General features: G+C 54.9%; 1 protein-coding gene across 8 annotated transcripts in view; it reads right to left on the bottom strand.

Annotated features, from left to right (window-relative positions):
- Positions 1-3,199: 3,199 nt before the first annotated feature.
- The window catches only part of HIP1 (huntingtin interacting protein 1), a 165,762-nt gene continuing 142,847 nt past the window's right edge, over positions 3,200-26,114 (bottom strand). For all 8 annotated transcript variants that reach the window (XM_073315948.2, XM_073315950.2, XM_073315946.2 and 5 more), the window contains 17 exons: positions 25,829-25,917; positions 25,388-25,504; positions 24,990-25,091; positions 18,625-18,819; positions 17,949-18,096; positions 15,430-15,516; positions 14,546-14,653; positions 14,314-14,450; positions 13,813-13,923; positions 13,064-13,122; positions 10,362-10,455; positions 9,151-9,251; positions 8,709-8,814; positions 7,801-7,924; positions 7,470-7,531; positions 7,123-7,234; positions 3,200-6,382 (listed from right to left, as the gene is read on the bottom strand). In XM_073315948.2, coding sequence (XP_073172049.2) covers positions 6,372-6,382; positions 7,123-7,234; positions 7,470-7,531; positions 7,801-7,924; positions 8,709-8,814; positions 9,151-9,251; positions 10,362-10,455; positions 13,064-13,122; positions 13,813-13,923; positions 14,314-14,450; positions 14,546-14,653; positions 15,430-15,516; positions 17,949-18,096; positions 18,625-18,819; positions 24,990-25,091; positions 25,388-25,504; positions 25,829-25,917 — 1,763 coding nt within the window. In that variant the 3' untranslated portion in view covers positions 3,200-6,371. The remainder of the gene's footprint in view (positions 6,383-7,122; positions 7,235-7,469; positions 7,532-7,800; positions 7,925-8,708; positions 8,815-9,150; positions 9,252-10,361; positions 10,456-13,063; positions 13,123-13,812; positions 13,924-14,313; positions 14,451-14,545; positions 14,654-15,429; positions 15,517-17,948; positions 18,097-18,624; positions 18,820-24,989; positions 25,092-25,387; positions 25,505-25,828; positions 25,918-26,114) is intronic.

Here is a 26,114-nt window from a genome sequence, read left to right as displayed (position 1 = left end):
AACTAGTTGGCTGGGCCTTAGTCCCCGTATCAGTGGAGCATTTGAGAAAATAATGGCAAACTCAGCCACCAGGCCTGTGCCCCCAGCACCCAATGCCCCAGAGGGGTCTAGATTTCCCCACCTCTCTGCAGGGAGGCAGAGTAGCGCTCCCAGCTGGAGAACAAAGGACTGCAGCAGTGGGAGAAGAGTTGGCTGCTGGAAGGAGGTGGGGGCTCTCACATGGAGCCTGACCAAGGTGAGACAGAGACGCAGAGCTTGCAGAAAGGGGGTCACTACAGCCTGGCTGGGCTCTGTGCTGACCAGAACAGGCTCTGCTTCACCCGTCAGTGCTCTAGGCCAGCCTGAAGGCTTCCCCCGGGGCTGTGTGGCCATTCACTCATAAACCCGCTGGCTTTGGCAATTCTTCCTGAGGTGCATGGATCGCTGAGTGGATGGGTCGCTGCAGGGCTGTGTCCGGGGGGTGGAGCAGGAGTGCTGACAGGCCATAGGTGGTGAAGCCGTGTGGTTGACCTTGGAGGAAGAGTGAGACGCTTGCGGGCTCTGGCACAGTGAAGGGGGCCTCCCAGGGGCTGTTCCAAAGCTGGGGGCAGAGCACTGATCCTGCGGATCCCTGACTGCGTTCACCGGCTGTTGCTCACCCTGGCTTAAATACAGGGAACGATACGGAGCCTGCAGGGAGAAAGGAAGGCTCCAGCCTGGAGCCAGCACCTTTCGCACGGGGAAGTTCTCACCGGCGAACAAAACCCTTGGCTCTGTACAAGTAACAGAGGGGCCCATGGAACCGCTGCAGGACACCCTGCACTGCAGGAAGGAAATGCAAATGCAGGCAAGGCCAGGGCGTGATGCTGCTGAGTGTTCACCTCGCCCTCAGCTCCTGGAAGCGGCTGCTGGTTACGAATGGGAGAGGAGCAGCCCCTCTGAGGCTCCTTCGTCCTGCTGGGGGCTCCGAGCCGTGGGTCCTGCTCACCTCTTCACCCACTGCTCAGTGGCACATCAGCCTCAGTGTGTGTCCTGGTCTCTGCTGCCAGCCCTTCCCCACTCATTTAGTGCTGAGATTTTCACCCAATTCCCTGCTCTTGGGCAGTGCTTATTTCAAAGGGTTTCTCCCGAGACAGGGAGCAGGGCAGGGTGCTGGGGGTGCAGAGCAGCACTGTCAGGTTCGTCCCTTTCTCAGGGGATCTTCCCCGGCTGTGGGGTGAAATCCTCATGTTGGAACCAGGTTCAGCGAGAAGGAAGCGCACAGCGCCCTCGGGGCAACAAATGCCTGCAGCCAGGAGTCAACAGCTGCATGAGCCAGACCCGGAAACAGGCGGCAACTCAAACCCTGCACCGGTTAGGCCAGAAGGTGAAATAATGTCCCAAGCCCAAGGAAAGCCAAGCATCTAACCTGTGGGCTCAAGGAGATACCCCAGCTAGAAAGAGCCCTCACGCGGGCCAGCTAGTCCAGTGCCAGAGGGTTCCTTGGAAGAGAACCCAAGAGGTGTGAGCTAAAGGAGCAAGGATGCAACAGAAGAGCGAGGAAGGGACCCGGTAGTGCCAGAGTGCAGGGGAGGCGAGAGGCTGGAGCTGGCTCCCCGCCACCCCAGCTGTGGGGAGATACGGGGTGTCCTTGTGACTAACAAATGAAGTCCCGCTATTTACTCAGCAGGGGCACTGGGTTATGGCGCAGAGGCCGCTACCCCTCGCTAATAGCTGCAGAATGCTCCCAGGCCTGGATCCTGGCTCCAACAGAGGCCAGGACCTGGTGCTTCGGAGGCAGGGAACAACAAAAACAATTCTGCAAGGAGCTTCCCCAGAGGGGAGGCTTCCTGGCTCCAGGCAGATAGTGGGTGGCTCATACGCTAAAGGCTGCGTGTTCATAGCCTTTGTACATTGGTACCTCATCTCACAGAACTCTGGCCCTCCTCATTGTCCATGTGGCAGTCAGTTCCACAGATTAATGATGCACTGGCTACAAATGTCCGTTTATCAGTTTTAAACGTGCTGCCTTGCTGGATCCGTGTCCCTTGCTCTTGTACTAGAAGGGTAAATATGAGCACCTGGCATACCTGTTTCATCACGTCTTTCTCCTTCTCTCCCAGTCTTTTCCATCTCCAGATGGAAACTGTGTTGTGCTCAGACAATGAGGGGGCCAGGCAGGAACATATAGAAATATCTACTTCTTAGGGGAGGCAGTGTGGCCTGGAGCACTGGACTTGGATTCAGGACATTGAACTTAATGCCCAGCTCTGCCACTGGCCGGCTGGCTGACCTTGGGCAAGCCACTTCACTGCTCTGTGCCTTAGTTTCCCCATCTGTACAATGGGGCTAAGCACCCTGAGATCTATGGATGAAAACTGCTACATAAGGGCTGGATACTAGTATCACCTAGGACTTTTCATCTGCAGATATCACAGGGCTTTACAAAGGAGGGTAGAATCCTGATCCCCATTTTAGAGACACAAAGATGTGACTTGCTCAAGGTCACCCAACACAACAGCCCAGGTCTCCCAAATGCCAGTGACTCTCCTTTAGGCCACACTGACTCCCTGCAGACCCCTGCATGCCTGGCCGCAGAGCCCCTTTTTCCCTGTAGCTTTTTTTTGGCAGGGGTGAGCGGAGCAGCCCACAATATTCCATGTGAAACCATACAGAAAATGCAGCGCAGCCCGAACAAGTAACTTCCCGTTGGACCCCAGACTGACCGGGACACCACAGAGTGACTGCCACTACGGGGCTGAAAGATTTATTTAAAAATTGAGACACCACAGTCAACAACACCTTAGACGATGAACCCCCTCCCCACATACAATAATTAAAAGCTCTGTGGGAAACAGCTGGCTGCCTGGGGCCCTGCGCGGGCCAGACGGTGCGGTGAGCTGCTCAGCTGCTTCCGGGACCTGCTCCCAGGGACGCTCGGTCACCCAGGCTCGGGACAGTTAAAAAAGAAACGAGGAAAAGTCACTTCACATGGAAACAAATGTTGGATTTCCCCGAGATTCATCTGAGATCCCTGTCAGCCTACCCTGCCCCTGTCCCGCTGAGAACCCATCAGCCCCCTCCATCTCTGCCCCCCAGAACCCCTTTGTCAGTCCCCACCTCCATCCTGCCGAGAACCCCTCCCGTCACCCCCCACCTCTGTCCTGCCAAGAACCGGTCAGCCCCACTCCTCCACAATCCCCCAGAACCCCGCCATCGGCCCCCCCCCCTCCAACCCCTTCATCAGCCTCCCTCCTTTTCCTCCGACAACCCCCCTGTCCCTGCTCTTCCTCCTGGCTCTGTCCCTGTGTCACCAGCCCGGGCGGGCTGCAGCCCGGAGAGCTGAGGTAGCTGGGGTTGAGCCACCCAGGTGGGACCCCGCACTGGGGGGAGGGAGTGTAAGCCACGACCCCTGCCGTGCCTGTTGCTGCTCTTATTGCTTTGGAGGTAGTTGCAGGCCAAGGGTGCTCCTTGGAGCCGGGGCTGTATTTGGTTTGTCGGCCTGCGGCGGGCGTGGAATGGGGGTGGATCACGCTGACTTGCGGAGGCAGTGAAAGCACCAGACAAAGTCCTAGGGGGCTGGGAGCGCCGCCTAGGCTCAGCCAGGAGCAAGGTTCAGTGTTTAGTGTCAGAGATCCAGGGCTGGGGATGGCACGTGGGCGCCCTTGTGATGAACACCCCGGACCCACGTGCTGCCTGTCTGAAGGCCGGGGCTCTGTTTTCTCCTACATGCTGGGGCCCCAGAGAGGCACATGGTGCTACACGCCAGAACCAGCGTGGACAGCGGCTGGGCTGTCCCGGCTTGTCCCGCTATGGCTTGGGCTGGGCCATGGCCGTCAGCTTAGCTGGAGGTGGCTGGGTTATTACAGCTTCGGGAGGGACAAATGTCAGTCCTATCTGAAAAGGCGGGTTACTGGCCAGACTGGCCTGACCCAGCCTTGCTGGGAGCTTAGACCTGCCCCGGGGCCCGGCTGCAGCCATTGCTGACAAGGGTAACAGACACTTCCCATAGTTCAAGGGGACAGACTCAACCCCCAGGGTGGGTGGGCAGGGGCAGCAATGGCTTCCGTGGAGCTGGTCTGAATCGGGCCCAACTACTGCCACGGCTTGAACCAGCTAGTTTTCAAATTAGACACTGGGGACCAAGTAGGTGGCAACCCCATCCCAGCCAGAGGCATGTGAGACTGGGCATGGACCCGCAGCCCTTAGCCCTGGCAGGGGGAGGGGGACCAGCCACGCACACCGGGCACTGACCCGCAGCCCCTCACCCTGGCAGGGGGAGGGGAACTGGCCACATGCATCAGGCACTGACCCGCAGACTCTAGCCTTGGCAGGGGGACCAGCCACACACACTCAAAGCCAAATTTGCCTCCACATCTCACTGCAGTGGGATTCCCATGGGATGAAACTGGCCCAGAGTTGCACGAACTGCCCCAGTGCAGGCTGCCAGCTGGGTACAAGCAGCCCAGTGTGCGGCCCGCAGGACTGGCCGGGCTGCGTCAGCAAGGAGCATCGACTGCTTTGTCAGCAGTGGCTGAGAGGCAGCACCGGAAAGCCCCCGCCCCGTTAGCAGAGCAGGACAGTGTTTTGTTACTGCTAGCCCAGCTCCCCATCCGTCCCCGGCTGGTGCTGTCTGAGCACGGGGGGCTGGGGATCTAAATGACGGGGTGGCCACGTTCCGAGCAGCTGGCTGGGCTCCCAGGGCAGGGGGAGCTTAGATCCCTGGGAGCCAAAAGGTACCCTGGTTGCCTTTGGATTCGCTGCTGCTAAAGGGGTGAAATGACACAGGCCACCAAGCGTCTTCAGCCTCCTCTGCCCCATCTAGAAGGGAAGAGAGGCGTTCCCAGGGGTCACTGCTATGTTCCCATCCCTCGCTTCCCAAGCAAACCCCACAGCAGCTCTCTGGGCCATGGGCTGCCCCCGCGGGCTCACAGTGCACAGAAGATGCCCAACCATGTACCAGCATGGAGGGCACAGAGGCAGCAAAGGGGACCATGCTTGTTCCAAATTCCAGAGCAGCTTTCTGCTCCGTAGCAGCCCCCGGCTACATTTTGCTAAAGCGGAGGGCACTGAGGGTCAGTCCAGCACCAGATGCCTGCAGTCTGCACCAGCCATGCTGCTCAGATCAGCGAGGAGAACTGGCAGCTGGGGGCCCTGAAGAGCCCTATTGCCGGATGGCTGGAGCCAGGGTCCAAGTGTCGCCTTCCCACTGGGCGGGGATCAGAGCCAGTGGGGCAGCTTCGCGTATTACCCGCCGGGGCGGCCCAGGTAACTCTCCCTGATGGCAAAGGCAGAGGCTGTGATGGAGCGGCAGGAGCACCTTTGACAGTGATTTATTGGTGACAGTGATCTGCTCCAGGCACTAGGCTGGGACAGCTCCCTGCTCTGGGGTGGGGATGGATCAGCTCCCAGGACCAGGCTAGGAGCTCAGTGGACTCTCTCCCATGCTGTCAGCCCGAGGCACAGAGGGCTCGGGGAATAGCAGGGCGGTAACTCAGGCGCTGCTCTCGTCCTGCAGGAGCCTGGGGGAGTGACTGGGTCTTGCGCCTCCGCACCCCATCCCCCACTGGCTGTCTAACACATGGCTTTAAGGGACCAGGGCTCCCACGGACTGCGTGCTGGGGCTCCGCTGGCATCTCCCCGCCGCGGGAGGCTGGCTGCCCTGGGATGGCCCCGTTTGAAGTGCAGTAAGACACGCGCGGATGAGGTGTTATTGTGGCACGCTGGCCATCTTCCAGCAGTGAAAGGCACTCGTCGTCCACCCCACGGGTGCAGCACGCCCCCACGGGCTCTGAGCTGCGCAGGGCCAGCTCAGAACAGCAAGTGGGAGAGGAAGTGTGGGGGTGGGGAGGGCTGTGTGCCCAGCTGCGAGCCCAGAGCCCACCCAGCCTCGCCAGCAGAAGAACCGGCTTGGCTGCATTTCCCTGCCCTGCCCAGCGTGACACAGGCACCGTCTGGCGGGATGCTGGCTCTGAACCGGGCCAGCGTCTGCACTGACGGGGCTGGTGAAGCAGTGGGGTCAGAAAGCCAGCTGGGAGCTGCTGCCACCAGGGCACGTCGCCGAGGCAGAACCGGTTCAGAGTCTGTGCAAAGAATGAACCAAGGGTTACAGTCGGAACCTACAGGCGGTCCCCAAAGCAGCTGCACTAAACATGCGGGCAGAGTCTTGTGTCCCGTGGCTGCGGGAGCCTTGCTCCTGGCACTTCAGGCCTCTGCACGCTCTACTTGCCCAGTCGAGGGTGGGGCGGCTGCCTGGCCGGGCGCGCTGGAGGAGGGTCCTTGGAACGCAGAGGACATGTGCTTCAAGTCGGATTTTGCACCGGTTTATTTTGTATCTTCAGAAAGAGCTGCACCAAGCTGGGTCCCGGCCAACTGAAGGGGCATCCATCGGCCGCTGATTCGGGCGTGGGAAGCTACTCTGCAGCTGGAGGGGGAGGAACACCAGCAAGGGTGGACAGAGGGTCAGAGGCTCTCAGAGTGGGCAGAACAAACGGAGGCTGTCAGCTCCTTAGGACCATCTTTTTGTTTCATGTTTGTGCAGCACCTGGTGTGGGGGGGCCTGCTCTGGGACTGGGACTCCCGGGCATTAGAGGAGAACAAATACTATTCCTGCCCGGCGCTAGGGACTCCTCCTCAGAGGAAATGGATGGTCTCCTCAACCACCGCCCTGCCCCGCTCCCCACAGCGCCCCCTGCTGGGAGAGGCTGGGCTGGCGTAGCCGGGAGCTCCCCCTAGCCCCAGCTCCCACAGCACTCCTAGTGGGAGTCTGTTTTGCGGTGTAATTTAGAGGTGTCATCTAGTGGGTTAAGCAAGGGACGCAGACACTCCTGGGCTCTACTCCCAGCTCAGACTCTTTGGGTGGCCCTAGGCAAACCACAACCTCTCTGCCTCAGTTTCCTCCACGAGGACTGTGGGATACTGATCCCTGCCCCCTGTGTCCCAGGGCGGGAGTTTTCCGGCAGGGACAGATGCTGCAGGAAAGGCCGTGGTGCTGCTGCCTGGGCTCTCACATCTCATTGCCTTTGTGCTCGTATCAGATTTCTCCAGGGTACCAGGGCAAGAGGCAGGGAGCGAATCTTCCCAGCTGGTCTGCTTCCTGCCCATCCCACCCCCCGCTGAGCTCAGGCAGTACACTTCCCTCCCGCTCCATCCCCGGGCACTTACCGTCCTCATCCCAGCCCTCCGCCACGCCTGCTAGCTTATAATGCTTCTTGCGGAGTTCTCCCAGCTTCTGGCGCTCCTTCTGCAGCTGGTTTTCCAGCTCCAACACTCGCACCTAGTGGGGAAGGGGAACGCCTTCTCATCACCTAGGCCAGCAGCTGTGCCTTAGTCCCTGTTTCTCTCCTCCCATGTCCCACCACACACCTTCCCATCCCCAGCCCACTCTGGGACTCTTCCCCAGCCTCAGCTCCCCAGCAGCGTGTTTGTCCGCTAAACCCCCCCTCGTTAACCCTTGACAGGCCAGAAACAATGGGGCAGACTTTAGCCAGCCTAAGAGACGATGTCCCTACCTGAGAGTCCATTTCCTGGCGCTTGATCTGAGTTAGTGTCATGCTGGAGAAGTCCATACTGTCTGGGGGGGAAGAACAGACAAGTTGTACCTGTTACCAGTGCCCAGGACTCCCCCGGACACTGTGTTGAGAATGCCGAGCGGGCTCCCCAGCCGACGGATGAGCACACGCCCAGGAGGGGGCACACCGACATGAAGGATGGGCCCGATGGGCGAATGGAAGGAGACAGTGAAATGGGAGGGGCACTGATCTACACAGCTGCTGGCGAAGTGACGAGCCCTTTAGGGAAGCTGGGCAGAGATTACCCCACCCAGATGGGCCTAGCACTCACCTTTCTCCTCAATCTGAGATTTCCCTGACTTGGTGGAGGCCACCACCTCGGCGGTGGCCTGGTTCACGCCTCGCGATGCCTGCCGGAGCCTGGCCAGGTTAGCACTGTCCTTATCTGCTTTCACCTGCCGGATCAAAGAGAAGGGTCACATTCACCTCACGCAGGGGATGGGCCAGGAAAGGAAACAATCCATCTGCTGGGCTGGCTCCAGGGGCCATGTGAGCACAGCACAGCACAGCATGTGCTCTGTGCCTATGGCTGCCAGGAGCCCAAAGCCATGTTGGTGGCTAGCACACAGGGCCAGACTGAGGCCTGCCACTGAGCTGGTTGGGGGAGGGGGTAAAGAGCCTCCTCTTTGCACAGGTGTGTGGGAGAATCGCTCACCAAGAGCAAGGATTGCGTGGGAGGAGTCGTACCACTAGCCCCGCCCCCCACGCCAGGGGAAGGAGCCGTACGCTAGCCCCGCCCCCACAACCCATGTCCCCATTCCGTCTGCCCTGCTCTCCGGCTTAGGGCATGCAGCAGCAGGCCTGCTCCCCCTACAGGCACTGCTCTGCCCACCCTGGGGCTGTTCCCACGACACATAACCACACCCTCAGGAGAGATGTGGCCAGTGCTGGAGGCAGTTTTGGCCCATCACAAGTAGCTGACTTCGTGGGGGGGGGGGGGGGGGGTTTGGTGCTCTCACTTCCCTGGTCAGCTCCCGTGCTCAGATCATGGATGCAGGAGCGAGCAACAGTCCACAGGGGTATCAGCTGGGCTTCCAAGACAGAGGGCCTTGCTGCAAACTGGCAACTCCTCCCATCCCCACCACTGGAGCCGCCCCATTCCAAGCAGGCAAGCCAGCCGGCACCCCACACACAAGACCGGGCTGTATACAGAGGAGAGCGGCTGGGCAAAGCTCCTACCTTAGAGGCAGCCACCAGCTGGGCAGTGCTAGCTGCGATCTCGTGAGAACACACCATCAGCTCCTCGAATTTGCCTTTCCCTTGCACCACCAGGTCAGCGGCGTCACTGTGGAAGGCAGCAGAGGGAGCGGCTGGGATCCCAGTGTGCAGGCTACACCAAACAACCCACTCTTCCACCAGCCTGGGCAAGGGGATGCCATTGTGGCACTCAGCTCCCCAGTCTTGTTTGCCCAGAGCCGAGGCACCGGCAGGGCACAGGCCTGCCCCCAGCTCTCTGGCAGCAGTTCACTGGGCATCACATGGGAACTCTTGGCAAGGACTCAGCCGGGACTGGCACTGAACTTCCCCGTGACTTCACATGTTCACCACCCATCTCAGACCCCCGGAGTCTCGCTCACAGTCCTCACAATGCGAAGCCGCCGCTGCCCCAATGGGTACTTACACCATGACGGTGGCTCCCCAACCCACGGCTTTGGAGGCGGAGATCAGGCCCTCCGTCCAGCGGGAATTCCTGGCGTAGAACTCCTTGGGGGAAGCTGCGCCCTGTCGTTCGGAGGAGAAAGGCCCAAGGGTGATGCACGGGAGGCCAGGGAGCGGTAGATGCCGCTCAGTCGCTCTGGCCCCTAGCCAGCCCTGCCTTGTCCCTAACCTGCCGGGATGATGACCGGGCTGGGGAGGAGCTCCCAGAACAGCTGGTGCAGAGGTTTGTGGAAGAAGCTGAGCAGTAACCCAGGCAGGGTTTATGTCTCAGACACACGGACCCAGAAACGAGGACTCCACAGACAGCAGCCCTTCCGTGGCAGCAGGGAGGGGTTTACAGCCTTTGGCTCTCTGACCAGCCCACCCTGGCCTACCACTCTGCTCCCCCTCTTCCCCTCAGCCCTCCTGGCCACCCCATCCCCTGGATCTGCTTCTCTCCTCTTCCAAACCTCTCCTCGCTTCTCCAGGGAGGTCACTGCCATGGCTCAGAGGAGCAGGACCCAGCCCCGAATGCCCCACTGCCACTCACAACAGGAGACTCAATGTAGCCGGGGAACCTCGCCCCAAACTGAAGGATGCTGCCAGCCATGGAAAGACCATGGTGTCCTAGGCCAGCGATTCCCAGAGGCTGGCACCGGTACCCCCAGCTGCTTCGGCTGCTACCTTAGACTCCCCATCACTCCCTTAGCAATAAGTGTCTATTGGCTCTGCGGTCATTCCATTCAATTGCGTTCAAACCCGCTATGGCTGGGAAAGCAGAGTGTGGAGCCCCACAGCTGCAGGGCAGGTCCGGACCCACACAGCTCAGGGGCGGGGACAGGCTCTGACGGGAACTGGATCCCTCCCAAACGTCTCTGAAGCCTGAAGTTGGCCATGTTGGAAAGTGCCTCTGGGCTCGGGGCTTCCACTAACAGCCAGGTTCCCGGCTGGTGCCCAAACTTCCGGTAGCTGGCTCAATAGCTACAGGGCATGTAGAGCTCACACTCTGAGATCTTGGGGAAAAACCTCTCTCTGGCGCTCTGAGTTAGTGGCCTCCAGCTACTACGGAGACCCTAATCTGCTCCAGCTGCCAGAGAAGGCTGGGAGTCGCTGTGTCAGGCCACGGAGTGGCTGACATGGGGCTGCCAGCAGCAGCTCTCCCAGTGGGTGCACGCTAGCGAGTGCCCTGCTTACCCTTCCGCTCTCCACAATCTCCCTCTGGAGGTCCTTAGAAGCCAGGACTAGCACCTGGATAGCCTGCATCAGGTCCGTGCAGGAGCCCAGAATCCTGCAAGAGAGAACGGCAGCTCACAAGAGGGCAGGGAACAAACAGGCTAAAGAATATTTAGTTAACTTAGAAGTAATCAAGTTGGCAGGGCCTGATGAAATTCATCTTAGGGCACTTGAGGAAACAGCTGAAGCAAACATGGAACCATCAGGATTATTCTCGAGAACTCCTGGGGGAGAGGCCCCTCGAGGACTGGAGAAGGGCAAATATAGCATCTGGCTTTAACAAGGGGAACAAAGAGGACCTGGGGGATTACAGACCAGTCAGCCTAACTTCAATACCTGGAAAGATACTGGAACAAATTATTAAACAATCCATTTGTAAGCACCTAGAGAACACTAGGATTATAAGAAGTAGCCAGCATGGATGTGTCATGGATAAATCACACCAAACCAATCGAATGTCCTTTCTGACAGGGCTACTGGCCTAATGGGTATGGGGGAAGCAGTAAATTTGATACATCTCGATTTGGGTCAGGCTTTTGACACAGTCCCACATGACATTCTCCTAAGCAAACTAGAGCAGCGGGTCCCAACCAGGGGTACGTGTGCCCCTGGGGGTACACAGAGGAATTCCAGGGGTCCATCAATTCATCTAGTTATTTGCTTAGTTTTACAACAGGCTACATAAAAAGCACTAGTGAAGTCAGTACAGACTAAAATTTCATACGGACAAAAGGAGAAAGTAACAATTTCCCGGTACTAGTGTGGCAGTGACACTTTTGTATTTTTATGTCTGATTTTTAAGCAAGTCGTTTTTAAGAGCAGTTAGCAATGGTTCGCTGTCAAACTGGGAGGGCATATTTAATGGGGTCCCACTGGAGTCAGTCCTGGGTCTGGTACTATCAATATTTGCATTAATGACTTGGATAATGGAGAGGAGAGGATTCTTATAAAACCTGCAGATGATACCAGGCTGGGAGGGGTTGCAAGTACTTTGGACAACAGGATTAGAATTCAAAACAAAATGGAGAACTGGTTTGAAATGAACAAGATGAAATTCAATATGGACAAGTGCAAAGTACGGCACTGAGGAAGGAAAAGTCAAATACACAACTACAAACTGGGGAGTAACTGGCTAGGTGGCAGCAGTGCTGAAAAGCACCTGCAGTTACAGCGGGTCATAAACTGAATATGAGTTAATGTGACAGAGCTGTGAAAAAGGCGAATATCCTTTTGGGATGTTTTAACCGGAGTGTTGTATCTAAGACAGAGGAGGTAATTCTCCCTCTCTGCTCAGCACTGGGGAGGCCTCAGCTGGAGCGCTGTGTCCAGTTCTGGGCCCCACGCTTTAGGAAAGATGTGGACAAACTGGAGAGAGTCCAGAGGACAGCAACAAAAATGCTCAAAGGTTTAGAAAACCTGACGTGTGAGGAAAGGTTAGAAAACTGGGCATGTTTAGTCTGGAGGAAAGGAGACTGAGGGGGACCTGATATATTTTTCAAATACATTAAGGGCTGCTATAAAGAGGCCGGTGATCAGTCATTCTCCATCCATTGAAGGAATGAAAAGAAGCAATGGGCTTAACCTGCAGCCAGGGAGATTTAGGTTTGGTATTAGGAAAATCTTTCTAACTCTCAGGGAATTGGCTTCCCAGGGAGGTTGTGGAATCCCTGACACTGGAGTTTTAAGACCAGGTTGGACAAACTGCTGTCAGGGCTGGTCTAGGTTTACGTGGTCCTGCCTCAGTGCAGAGGGCTGGACTAGAAGACCTTCCAGTCCTACATTTCTATGACTAGGTACAAAGCTAATTCCCATTCACACCCTCACGGCTCCACAGACTCCCTTCCCTGAACAGCTAAACTGGCAGGAAAGACAGAGCTCATGGGGCTCCTCTGCTGGGCACAGCTCTCCCAAGCACCGCCCACTCGGAGGGTGAGCACCCAGCAACATCACCCTCCCTACACGACGGGCTCCTCGGTGCCCTCTGGCCTCAGCCTGCTGTGAGCGACAAGGGCTCCGGTGGGCGGGCGCTCTGAGGGTGCGCGCTTGTTCCCTCGGGGTGGAACTCCCCATTGGGTCGAGGGTGCCTAGGCCTTGTTCTGGTGCCCTGCGTGGGGAGCTGCCCCACAGCCAGTGCTGCCGGCAAACACAGGGCTCTCCCTCAAACAGCGCACAAGAGACCGCGGCTACCTGCATGGCTGCGTGGGCATCGGGGCTTGGATACCGCGTGCCTCGCAGTGGTACCAGCGTTGCAACACAGGGCGGTGGGCCTGCGGGGTGGGAGGAGCACGCTCCCCATAACAGCCTCCCCACTGTCCCTGGAACATAGCGAGGTCATGGGAAAACCCCAAGCATTTTTGTCTTTACTACAAGCACCGCTGACCCCTCCCCCTGTTGTATTTAGCATCTTCCTTTGCTTTCACTGCTTGACTGTGATGTTTTAATGGTTTTACTGTTGCTCAGCATGAATCAGCCCTTTCACTGCGCTTCACAGGCGGGAGTCCTCTCAGCCACGCTGGGCGCCTGGCCAGGGCCACAATCTCTGTCAATCAAGTCAGCGGTGGGCTCGGCGTTAGAACCCTGCAGTTCCTGTGCTCATGGCACCAGCCCACGGAGCCGCTCTGACTGCAGACAGCAAGCGGGGTAGATCTTGACTTTGTACTTACCTCTCATTGACCTCCAGCTTGACCCCGGTGTCCCCAGCCCGAGACTTGCTCAGCATATCCTGTTGAGAGCAACAGAGCCATGGTGTGAAACTCATGGTCAGGGTGTGTGCGGATACCTGGTTACACAGGACAACGCAGATCCTCACCGATCACCAAGCCCAACCGCAGCGCCCCTATCACCCCACACGGGGACCAGCTCCCAGCACTGTGACTGAAAGCCCACGGCAAGGGCCTGCGAGCCGCATTCCCTCGCCCCACTGCCCTAGTGCACAGCTCCATCTGCAAGCACTGTCCTGAGCTGCCGACACCGTGCTGCACACCTGACCAGAGCTTGAGGGGACAGGAGATGGGTCTGGAGCAGCCCTTCAATGGCTCTGATTCTCCCAGTGCAGCATTAGCCTGTGGGGCCACAGTGGGTCCGGGCCCACAAGGGAACATACCAGATTCCAGCCACTGACATCACCTGGCTGCAACAACCACAGCTGAGGGCTGCCAGGCAGCTGCTCTCCACGTCTGGCTGGTCAGCGATCTCCTGAGACAAGCAGGAATCTGGGAGGCTCCTGGTGATGCAGCTTTCGGTTACCCAGTGTGGGCTGCTGACTGGCTGGAGTCTGCCCTGTGGCATCTGCATGGCACTTGTTGTGTTACTTTGGTGACCCCGGGGCTGCTGATTTGCAGAGCAGGGGTTGCTGGGAGTGAAGCCAGACAAGGAACAGCTCCCCACCCCTCCAGCCACTCTCCTGTCTCACCTCTATCCTGGCAACTGCTGTCTCGACAGCGGCTGACGTGGCTGCCATCTCCTTGTCCACCAGGTCCCCCAGCTCCTCCTGCTCAACGTCCAGGCCTTTGGGCCGAAGCTCCTGGGAGAAGAACTCGGGAGAGTGAATGGCCCGAGCAGGAAGGGGCAGTGGAGGGCTAAAAAGCAGGCCACACACACTAACACAGCCCCCAGCCTGCCAGGGCAGCCATCCCAACGGGGCACAGAGCAGGGCAGATGCATACCCCAGGAGTTCCCCTTTTGGACCGTATCTCCTGAGGAGTTCCACAGCCTCTGGGGTCTGCCTCTCTCAGAGACCCTCGCCCCCGCCCCAGAGGGATCCTCCCAACCATGCCTGTTGCCCTTGCATGCCTATGGCCCACTCTGGAGCAGTCAGTCTCCTATGGCCCTGTCCTAGGCTGCAGCTGCTCAATACGAAACAGGCCCCCTGCCCAGAGAGGGGTCTGACTCCAGCTCGTTCCAGCCCTCTCACCTCTCCGATGGCGCTGATTTGGCTCAGGCAGTTTCTCACGGCGGTGCAGTCAGCGCCCCCCAGGGAGGCCTCGTCTTTCAGGGCACCAAGGTAGCGCAGGGCCTCGCTCCCGCACTGCTTACACGTCTCTGACAGCACTGAAACCAGGCCACAAAGGCAAGAGCTGGCTGAGGAAGGCAGGAGCGTGCAGCGGGAACAGCCCCAGCCCCCTTGCCCCGGCGGGGATACTTACAGTCAGCAGGCTCCATAGGGACCATGTGGGAGGTGGCGCTGCCCTGCAAGATGGTGTCACTGATGAGGTGGGCAAATAGGGCCACGCACGGCAGCAGGCTGCTTACATCTGCAGGCAAGGGAGACAGAAGAGGGAGACGGCCCCTGCTAAGTCACTGGCCACCTCAGCGGTTGAGCCAGCCCCATCGCTGCCCTCTCAGTCCCTTGGGCAAACAAGACTTGCAGGTTTGAGAGGGTCAGATTCAAAGGGAGCTGAGCAGGTATGTTCCTTACTCCCTCAGGGCACCAGAGCCAGGCGCAGACCCAGCCCTGAGCCCTCGCTCACCGCAGCTCAGAGATCCCCTTCCCAGGACGATGTCCGCAGCAGCCATGCATGCGCACGCCGGCCTCAGTATCAGGTCAGTACAGGCACAGAGGGCGTGTGCAGCCCCACTGCCTGCGGCCTCACTGCGCCCTGGCACGGCTATGGCTTTGGGAACTACAGCCCAGCCCCCTCTGGACTCAGTTTCTCACACTCTGCACTGGAGCTGAGCTCGCTCTTGCCCGGCTGCGGCCAGGGGAGCCAAGGGCTGCTGTTGCTTTGCTTCTTGGGTGCTGTGGGAAGGGTCAAGTGCTTGGTGTGACACGCTGAGTGCAGGGTTCCAAGAGGGGGCGCTGTGTCCCTCACACACAGGGCTGGCCTGTGGGCTGCGGGGTCTGAGGCTTGGCACATCCGTAAGGAGAGAGGATGGGATCTTCTGGAGGGAGGCCGGATCCCTGTGGAAGCCCCCACAGTTTGCTCTGCCAGCACTCCTCAGCCCCGAGTAGCCCTTGCCGATGGTGTGCAGAGGAAGGTGCACGGTGAGCCCGCAGTGAGGGGGCTCAGGGCCCCGGCAGCTCTCTCACCTGAGCGGTTGGAAAGGTATTTGCCATGCACGCCCTGAAGCCGCTCTATGCAGTCGGAGGCAGCCAACGTTCTGCTCAGGAGATAATCTGCACGCATAAGAGAGACCCGGAAGGAACTCAGCAGTCTGCGCAGCCTCTGGGGCTACACACAGACTCACCCCCTGCCCATCTGCCTGCTGCCAACACCTGCCCAAGGGGCTCCCGGCAGAGCCTGCCCCTGAGCCACTCTAAGCCCCCGACTGAGCGATGCAGAGTGCTGTCCAGAGGGGCTGGGCTCTGGGACCCAGTCACTCGTTGCCCCAGTTACACAACGAAACCCCCTCAAAACCAGCGGAGATGGAGGCAGCACGGCAGGGCCAGCTGGCTGCATCTTGCTCCTGCCACCCCCGGAGCAGAGCACGGCACTCGGTGCGGGCGCTCTGGAGCGAGGCCAAAGGGAAAGGCCTGCGGGGAGTCTGGCCACCTCTGGGAATACTGGACTTCAGTGCATTGGGGTCCTTTCCAAAGGCAAAACGTTTGCTCTCCAGAAGAGTTACTAGGAGCCCTGAGGAGATGTCGCCTCTGGCAGGGCTCCCCAGTGTGTGTGTGTGTGTGTGTGGGGCGGTGGGGATGCGTGTGTGTGGGGGGGGGGGTGGGGGACGGGACGGGACGACTCCATCACAGGAAGGACGGTCATCCCAACCTTCCCTGTAGGCTGGGGCAGAATATGAGCAAAGAGCTCCTGAGAGCTCCCAACCTAGTCCCTACTCCTGGCTTCCCGATTTCTGCCCTCAGCCAAATCCCCACACTATGGCCGGAGCCCCCTCCTGCCAGGCAAATGCCTTTTACTCCTGAGGGCATTCTGCACAAAAAAAAAATATAAAAATTCTGCACCAAAAAATTAAAAATTCTGCACACAATATTTTAAAATTCTGCAAGTTTTATTTGTCAATAAATAAATGCAGAGGCACCAGCATGGCAGTGGGGAGCACAGGCCACTGGCTGCATGTAGGTGGAAGATCACCCTATAGCTCCCCAATCCCCCGGACACGGACTCAGCAGTGAGGCTGCACCCGACCCTAACACAGCACAAAGCCTGCACCTGACCCAGAAACACCTTGGGGTCCTGTCTCCCTGCGCCAGGCGCACCAAGTGTGGGGCAGGCAGGCTCAGCCAGGGAGGATCCAAGTGTGGACGGGCTCAGTGTGGGGGGATCCAGGTGTGGGGTGAGAAGATTCTGTGTGGGACAACCTGGGTGCAGGCAGCTCAGTGGGGGTATAGGTGTGGGGGGATCTGGATACACAGAGGCTCACTGGGGGGTGGGGGGGTTCCAGGTGCAATGGGACTCTGCAGGGGCTTCCAGGTGAAGGTGGCTGGGGCTCAGTGGAGGGGTCTATGTATGAGGGTCTCAGCAGCTGGGTCTGGGTGTTGCGGGAGTGGGGCTTCATGGGGTAGGAGTCTGGGTGCAGCTAGTTGGGGGTCAGGAGGCAGGGGGTCTGGGTGCAGGTGGGCTCCAGATGCAGGGGTTGAGGTTCCGTGGGGTTGGGTTCGGGTAGAGAGAGCTACAGGGGTTCTGGGTGTAAGGGGTGAGGCTTGGTGGGGGTGTCTGGGTATGGGAGGTCTGGATACATGGGGGTTGGATGGATGGGGGAGCAGCTCCCCATACAGTGACCCCACCCCCTGCAGCTGAGGAGACATGAGGGCAGCAAACAGGAAGTTGCTGAACTTCCTGGAGCTGGGAGAGGTTTTTGGGGGTGGGTCTGACACAGCTCTAGCTATTCCTTGCAGGGGAAGAGGAAGTCCTGTCCGCCCAGCCGAGACTAGCAGCTGATCCTGGCTCAAGGTAGGAGCCACTGTTTGGGGTGTCCCCAGCCCTGTGGTGATTTACCTCTCCACTGGCTGTTCCGGGTGTCTGAAACGATGTACCTGTACAGCTAGGGAGTGGGGTGTGACTGTTCCTGCTGCTTCCCTGTCAGAAAGTCATTTTTTTTGCGGGGAAGCAAAGAAATCTGCGGGGGACGTGAATTCTGCGCATATGCAGGGGTGCAGAATTACCCTAGGAGTAGCCTTTGCACTCATCTGTGCTGAAGATTTTAGGGAGGGACAGCAAATGATTCCTTGGGACACACCCCGAACGTAACGGACTCAGTTTACTGGACGCACACGGGTCTGTATGTGCACGCTATGGAACACTTGGTGAGACACCCCTGAAATGCCTGGCACTGGCCAAGCACTGCCTGAGTGAGGGGGAGTGGGGTTATTACCCCGGAAGCTGCAGTCAGTGGCACTAGCTCTAGGCCAGTTTAGCTGCCAGGGAGCAATCCTGAGGGTTTATCCTCAGCAGCTCCTAGGGGAGGCAAGTGGCTAGCCAAACGCTGAGACTGAATTCTGGGCCGGTTCCCCCCGAATGGCACCCAATCCTGAATTAATAAGAGCTTTTGCCCCTTGTGTGTGAGCAGCCAGAGGTCAGTGCAGCTGGATACACCCAGAACAGAGGGAGGAGCCAGCCCAACCCTTACGGCAAGGCAGCTAGGCCATACCTGCGGAGCTCGTGCAGCTGATGTGGGTGGGGTCATCGAGTCGGTTCAGGGAGTCCTGCACTATCTGCTCTGCCTCCTGCACCGTGCACTGCAGCAAGGCAAACTGCTCGTCCAGGAGCCGCTGCTGAAGGGCCTGCTCACGGCTCTCCTGAAGGACACACAAAGAGAGGAGAGAGCTCAGGGCCTTCCCAAGCTGCAGCCAGGACACCCCTGGCACCCAGGAGGCTCTGGTCAAGAATGGCAAGCCCACTGACATGCCAGAGCCATGTAATCGAAAGAGTAAGGGCCGTACCTGGCTGCTCTGGCTCCAGTTCCTTCCAGCAGGAGGAAAGGGGGCAGAAGGGGACTAAAACACCACAGCCATGGGGTGTTCCCCTAATCTTTCCATTTAAGGAAGAAGAGTTTTGGGGCTATCAGTTCCTAGCATGCAATGCTCCATCTTGACCCGAGCAGCCAAGCCAGGAGGAGTCCAACAGCACTGCATGCTGGGACGTGCAGCCTCCACGCATCACAGCTCCACAGCCTTAGGGCTACTGCATTTCACACAAGAGCTGCCCTGGGACTCCGGCCAATGCACTGGGGGAAGTCGGGGTGCCTGGGTGCTCAGGGGATGGAGTGTGGCTGTTGCCATGTTGCTGTCCACCTCGGGCATCCCCAAACCGGCAGACAGCAGTACCTTCTCTCCCAGCTGGATCTGCAGTGTCTCCAGCGTTCTGCTGCTGCTCTCCTTCTCGCTGTCCAGAGTGTCCTTTAGCTGCTGCAGCTCGGCCTGCAACGACGCCACCTCCTGGTTGCGCTGGGCCACTGCCACCACCAAGGTGTCCCTCTCCTGCTCCAAGCCCGCTGTCTTGGTGCTACGCTCTGCCTCCGACTGCAGGGCAAAGGGAACAGAGGGAGGAATGGGGAAGAGAAAAGATGAGGGTGGACCAAGCACCCTCATTCCGGGATCCCTCCTCCCCTACTATATTCCATAATTAAACCACCTCAGAGCCCAGTGTGCTGGGAAAGCGAGTTCCTGCCTCCTGCAATGTGACGTCAGCCTGTCCCGCTGGCAGGCTGAGCACACCCAGACTTACCAGAAGATACCCACTTCCACTGCTGCTCCACAAGCAGCAAGCTCCCAGCCAGGGAGATCTCACTGGGGGAAGCATGCGCTCCAGTGGTTTCCCCAAGAATTGAAATGGGGGGGGGTGTTCGAATTTACAGGGGGGGTTGTCAGGGCTGATGAGCGGTGAGACTGTGAGGGTGAAGGTGGGCTGTATGGCACCATAGTAAAAACTGAAAAACGTTTCATGACCATTTTATTAGATTTAACTCATGTTTTAACATCATCACACAAATTAAAGTTGGCTACTCAAGCCTTCTATGAAGCACTACGTCTACATCCTTCTTGGTTTCTTGTTATACTTTTGCACAACTCTGTTAATGAACTTCTGGAATGCCATGCGTTCATCTTTGGTGGCTTCTCGTGTGTCCGGTAGTTCCACTCCTTCAATTGATATGCTCATTAGTTCATTCACATAATCAGGCAGAAGGCGACTTCTTTCAGAACACAAAATTCTATTCAATGATGAAAAAGAACGCTCAGCTGTAGCTGTTGTGACTGGGAGTAGCAAGAGATGAATTCCTATTTCTTTCATCCCAGGAAACAGAGCACAAAGATCAGGTCGAGCCACTAGTAATGATAAAAAAGAAGTTGAAGTCAAATATTCATTCATTCGTCGTATGATATTCCACTCTTGTGTTCAAATTCTCTATTATGTCCTGAGCACACGGCAGCCCCATTGCTGGTAGTGCCTCACTCCACTCAACTGTCGGTGTTTTATAGGACAGGGATCTGTAAAAGCTATGCAGAGGTTGAGCAGAACCTAGAAGTCGCTGGTGCAGATTTTTAAGAATCAAGTCGGTGTATTTTTTCAGTTGTCTTAAACACTTCTGTCTTCTTCACTTAAGGATTCAATATAAATGCCTTCATTAGTCAACTTCTGGACTGAAGTCTTTGCTTCTTCCAGTACTTTTTCAATAGATAGAATCATAGAATATCAGGGTTGGAAGGGACCTCAGGCGGTCATCTAGTCCAACCCCCTGCTCAAAGCAGGACCGATCCCCAATTAAATCATAGCTCTCTGATTGATCCAATGTAGCTTCTATTGCTGGACAAAGATCTACTACTGTTGTAGCAGATGCCTGGATGGCATTGTTTAATGACCAAAGTGGTTTCAACAGTAGATTTACAAGAGAGAGAATGGCAATAGTCTTCTCTGAACGTAGTAGCAAAAGTAATCCACCAGCCTCACTACTTAGATCCATCCCATCTTGGTAGATACTTTCCAAAGCCAGTAATAATGGCTGGAGTAATTTTAAGACAACAGCCAAGGATTGCTCATGAGAAATCCAGCGGGTTTTCCCAGGTTGGACTAATTTGAACTTCAGTCCAGTGTATCTTCTATATTTTCCAAGATATTCAATCTTTTTGGACTCTTGCTGAAAAAAGAATATAATGAAGACATTAAATTTTTAAATGTCTTTTGAAGATTCTGCAGCTCGTACTAGCGCTGGTTGGAGTAGATGGCCTCTGCAGTGTGTATAGGAGAGATTAGGGTTACACTTTTCTCTGAGAAAAGCTTGTACTCCACCATGTCTTCCAGAGAAGTTTGCACCTCCATCAAATGCACAAGCAGCCATCTGTTTGGGGTCCAACTGACAAGCATTTAACTCTTCTAAGATGTGGGTTATCACAGATGCAGCCAATGTGTCTTCTATAACTTGAACATCTAGAAATGCATCTACTGGCCTACCCCTGACATCAAGATAACGTACACAGTGACTTAATACTTGATGCCCATTTGCATTGGTGCATTCATCAGCCATGTATGCAAACTTTTTGAATGTGGTGAGAGTGTTCACTTTTTCAGCTGTTGAGTCTTTCACTGTTGCACCGCATGCTTCTAGTCAGTCAGTTGAGTTTCTTGCAGAAAGACAGTGAGCATTTGCTGGTCTTGTTCGGAACCAGTGTTCAGCTTCAGGATGAACAAGTGACAGTGCACTTCACATTGGCCTCCAGTTTGTAGTGTGTGGTATCTCTTGCTTAAATAGAAAGTAGGATGCCACAGCCATGTTTGTTCGCATGAACTGTGTTGTGTCTCCAGCATTCTTAACAGCCTCATTAAGTACTTCTAAAATTGGCTTTGAAAGTGGGCTTATAAGGCTTTCTGCATGTTGATGCAGTCCAGAGTCCTGGTGTTTTGCAGCCTTTTCATGTAGTTTGTCAGCATTGGCTTTGCTGATCAGTTTGACAAACCAAGCTCCTCCACTTTTACCAATTATCATAGAATCATAGAATATCAGGGTTGGAAGGGACGTCAGGAGGTCATCTAGTCCAACCCCCAGGCTCAAAGCAGGATCAATCCCCAACTAAATCATCCCAGCCAGGGCTTTGTCAAGCCGGGCCTTAAAAACCTCTAAGGAAGGAAATTCCACTACCTCCCTAGGTAACCAATTCCAGTGCTTCACCACCCTCCAGATGAAATAGTGTTTCCTAGTATCCAACCTAGACCTCCCCCACTGCAGCTTGAGACCACTGCTCCTTGTTCTGTCATCAGCTACCACTGAGAACAGTCTAGATCCATCCTCTTTGGAACCCCCTTTCAGGTGGTTGAAAGCAGCTATCAAATCCCCCCTCATTTTTCTCTTCCGCAGACTAAACAATCCCAGTTCCCTCAGCCTCTCCTCATAAGTCACGTGTTCCAGTCCCCTAATAATTTTTGTTGCCCTCCGCCGGACTCTTTCCAATTTTTCCACATCCTTCTTGTCGTGTGGGGCCCAAAACTGGACACAGTACTCCAGATGAGACCTCACCAATGTCGAATAGAGGGGAACGATCACGTCCCTCCATCTGCTGGCAATGCTCCTACATATACACCCCAAAATGCCATTGGGAAGCTTTCCTTCTTCGTAAACTTTTTGCAAGAGGTGCACCAGTAGCCATCTTTTGTAACTTCAATAAATGGGAACACTTTGACCGACAAACATTGGGAACTGCCTTTAGGTTTTGGAGACGCTGTTTCTTCAATAGGTAGCTGTATTTGTGCTTCGGGCTGGTCGGATGTAGATATACCACTTGAACCTTCAGATGACATGTTGATGTATTCTTGGTTCTTGATGTGTTCTTCACCTTGGTTAGTTTTTGAGGCCTTTGAGTGGAAAAATTGCTGTATTGTTTTTTTGTCTTTTCATTTTCACTTTGACCTGCAACATATAAAAGAGATATGAATAAAGTAAATGTTTTGTTAGGATAATGCAAATTTAACATGAGAATAATGCAAGTTACACCAAAACATATAACAGGTCTACATTTCTAAAAAAATATAAATTTTAAAAAAATGTATTTAATTGAAATTGACTTTTGAAAAGTAAGCCATCGTGGGATAAAAGGGAAGTCCTCTCATGGATCAGTAACTGGCTAAAAGATGGGAAACAAAGGGTAGGATTAAATGATCAGTTTTCAGAATGGAGAGAGATAAATAGTGGTGTCCCTGAGGGGTCGGTACTGGGACCATTACTGTTCAACATATTCATAAATGATCTGGAAAAATGGGTAAACAGTGAGCTGGCAAAATTTGCAGATGATACAAAACTATTCAAGATAGTTAAGTCCCAGGCAAGCTGCGAAGAGCTACAAAGGGATCTCACAAAACTGGGTGACTGGGCAACAAAATGGCAGATGAAATTCAGTGTTGATAAATGCAAAGTAACGCACATTGGAAAACAATCTCAACTATACATACAAAATGATGGAGTCTGAATTAGCTGTTACCACTCAAGAAAGATCTTGGAGTCATTGTGGATAGTTCTCTGAAAACATCCACTCAGTGTGCAGCGGCCGTCAAAAAAGCCAACAGAATGTTCAGAAGCATTAAGAAAGGGATAGATAATAAGAGAAACTATCATACTGCCTCTATATAAATCCATGGTACGTGCACATCTTGAATACTGTGTGCAGATCTGGTCACCCCATCCCAAAAAGAGATATATTGGAATTGGAAAAGGTACAGAGACGGGCAACTAAAATGATTAGGGGCAGAAACAGGAGGAGAGATTAAAATGACTGGGAATTTTCAGCTTAGAAAAGAGATGACTAAGGGGGGATATGATAGAGGTCTATAAAATCTTGACTGGTGTGAAGAAAGTGAATAAGGAAATGTTATTTAATCCTTCACATAACACAAGAACTAGCAGTCACCCAATTAAATTAATAGGCAGCAGATTTTAAAAAAAACTAAAGGAAGTATTTCTTCACACAACATAAAGTCAAACTGTGGAACGCTTTGCCAGCGGATGCTGTGAAGACCAAAACTATAACAGGGTTAAAAAAAGAACTAGATAAATTCCTGGAGGCTAGGTCCATCAGTGGCTATTAGCCAGGATGGGGAGGGATGCAATATCATGCTCTGAGTGTCCCTAGCCTGTTTGCCAGAAGCTGGGAATGGGTAACAGGGGATGGATCACTTGATGACCTGTTCTGTTCATTCTCTCTGAAGCACCTGGCCTTGATCACTGTTGGAAGACAGGATACTGGGCTAGATGGACCATTGGTCTGACCCAGTAGGACCATTCTTATGTAAAAATTAATAATAAAAAAAATGTTTAGTACAGAAACTCCACAACATAATGACCTCTCAGATAGCAATGATGTGAGAAACAACCTTGGCAAATAATGCATTTTAAAAATCTTGGCCTACTAGGAAACATATTTATATAAGTTTCCATTCCCAGTCACAAGTCTAGCATTCTGGAGCAAAGTCACTAAAATATAGTCCAACAAACAAATGTTTATTTAACGTGCCCCTCACTTTTCTCTCCACCGCACCCCACTCACCCATGTTGTCCTTGGTCAGTGGAGAATCAGAATTCAGAGGTGCTTTCACGTGAGTACACCTCCCAGGTGGGGGGCAAGGAGGCACCCTGCTCGTTCCTCCAGCTGCTCACTGTTCACTCTGGCCACTGCTGTTCGTTGTGCCACCGTTCACTCCACCATTCTGTTACCAATGGCTCTACGCAGTCACCTTCTGCTGCCACCTGCCACTGTGAGTTGGTCTCTTGAGGTTCCACCCAGCTCTCAGTGATTTCAGCTGAGCTCTCAGTGTGGGAAACCTTGCAGCTAGTGCAGTCTGGGCTGTGTCTTCCACAGAAACACTGTCCCCACAGCAGGACTAAGCACTTGCATCCGATGAAGTGAGCTGTAGCTCACGAAAGCTCATGCTCAAATAAATTGGTTAGTCTCTAAGGTGCCACAAGTCCTCCTTTTCTTTTTGCGAATACAGACTAACACGGCTGCTACTCTGAAACCTGTCACTTAGACCTGATCATCAGTGATTTCAGCTGCAATGGTCACTTAACAGAACAAAAGACTATCTATGGAGCCTAATGAGCTCTGTCTTTAAACAGTGGAGAGGGACAGGTCCCCACCCTCTCTCTTGATGGCCTCAATCAGCACAGGCGAAGTACAGTTCTACTGACCTTTACTCATACAGTTAGAACAACATTTCATTTCCCTCCCCATCCAAGTGATTTGTAACCCAACCCCAGCCAAAATCTATCACTTGAGAAACACAGCTCTGTTTGCTGGATACCTAGGAAGATTAGGTGTGAATGTAAATACAATCTGGTCCTGAAGCCTTCCCCTGCAGCCCCAGCTAATCACTAGCTCATCAGGGAGAGCTCATTTAGACTTTGCTTACAAATCATTTGAAATTATTAGGTTGGCCAACACCACTGAAATGAACGCCCTGACATTGTCATAAAAGCAACAGCTGTATAAGGAAGCTAGTCTATGTTCATACTTTTCAAATCTATGATACTTTTTCAGATACACATATTTTATCATACACTGTATATGCTTTTAAAGTGTGTATTAATGTTTCAATTTCAATTCAAATTTCCAAACAGTCACTAAATTGGCATGTAACTAGTTCACAAAACTGGGGAGGGGGGTGTTGGGGAAATTCGGGGGGGGTGTAGGGAAATCACTGATGCACTCACCTGCAAACTGGATTTCAGAGTGCTTTGGAGGGCCTGCTGCTCCTGCTTGCTGGCTGTGAGCTCTCTCTTCAAGGTTTCCAAGACCTCTGCCTGTTCCAGAGTCTGCAGACAGAGCAGAAGTAACCCTTGAGTGTACATATCACAGGGTGGCACTCCCTGCCCCTGGGCTGTTCGTTACCCACTGGAGACCTTAGCTGCGAGCTCAGGATCTGATCACATCACCAATCTGCAGCCTTCTCCCCTCTCACTCCTCGCTTGTACCGTCCCGCGGGCACAAGACTGTAGACCTATCTCTACTGCACAGACTCCCTCACGCTGGGCTCTACCCACCCAGCACCCCCAGCTGACACTCCCACGCTCTGGGCCTTCCCTGCTCCGTTCTGCACACTCCGACTCACCTTCCTCTGGGCCTGCTCGCTCATGCGCTGGAAGGAGTCCTCTAACTCTTTCTTCTCCCGCTCCACATCACCTTGGGCCTGTCTCGCTACCGTTACCTGCTTGGTAACCTCTGCGTTCTGGGGAACATCAGCAAGAACTCATCAGCTGCGTCAGCCCCTGCTCGTCACCCACCCAGTCACTGGACAGGGCCGATGCCTCACCTCTGCCCCATCCTGCTCTCAGAGCAAAATCCTGTTCCCTGGTGTGGTGTAGGGGGAGAGGATTCCCCACAGGGGATCTTCGCCCACTAGCTTCCGGAATAACAAAGCTGGCTCCCCACAGGGCACGATGACCCATGGGTCTACAGTGGCAGATCCCTGCTACTCCTGGGCACGAAACGGACACAAAGCCAGCAGGAGGCTTGCCGGGGTGGAATGAAGGAGAGGGGTACTGGGCCCTACCTTGCGCAACAGGTCAGCATGGTTCTGCACCAGCTCGCTGTACTTCTCCTTTAGCTTGGTGTACCGTTGCTCGTTAGCCTGCGCCTTCCCTGCAACACAGACACCCACGGGGTGAGCGACCTGGAAACACACGTGCCAAGGACGTCTCCAAAGGAAAATCCCATCTCACTGGGGCAAACGAGCGATCCCATTCCTACAGCCATTCCGGCTTGAACATGGGTCCCAACAGCACTCCCTGCTGAGAAAGCCCGGGACAGGAGTGGCCTGGAACTCTGCCCCCCAACCC

This window comes from Lepidochelys kempii, chromosome 17, assembly GCF_965140285.1.
Source record: "Lepidochelys kempii isolate rLepKem1 chromosome 17, rLepKem1.hap1, whole genome shotgun sequence".
Classification (NCBI taxonomy): Eukaryota; Metazoa; Chordata; order Testudines; family Cheloniidae; genus Lepidochelys; species Lepidochelys kempii.
Note: the sequence above shows the minus strand (reverse complement) of the source record. Positions and strands in the feature narration are given on the sequence as shown.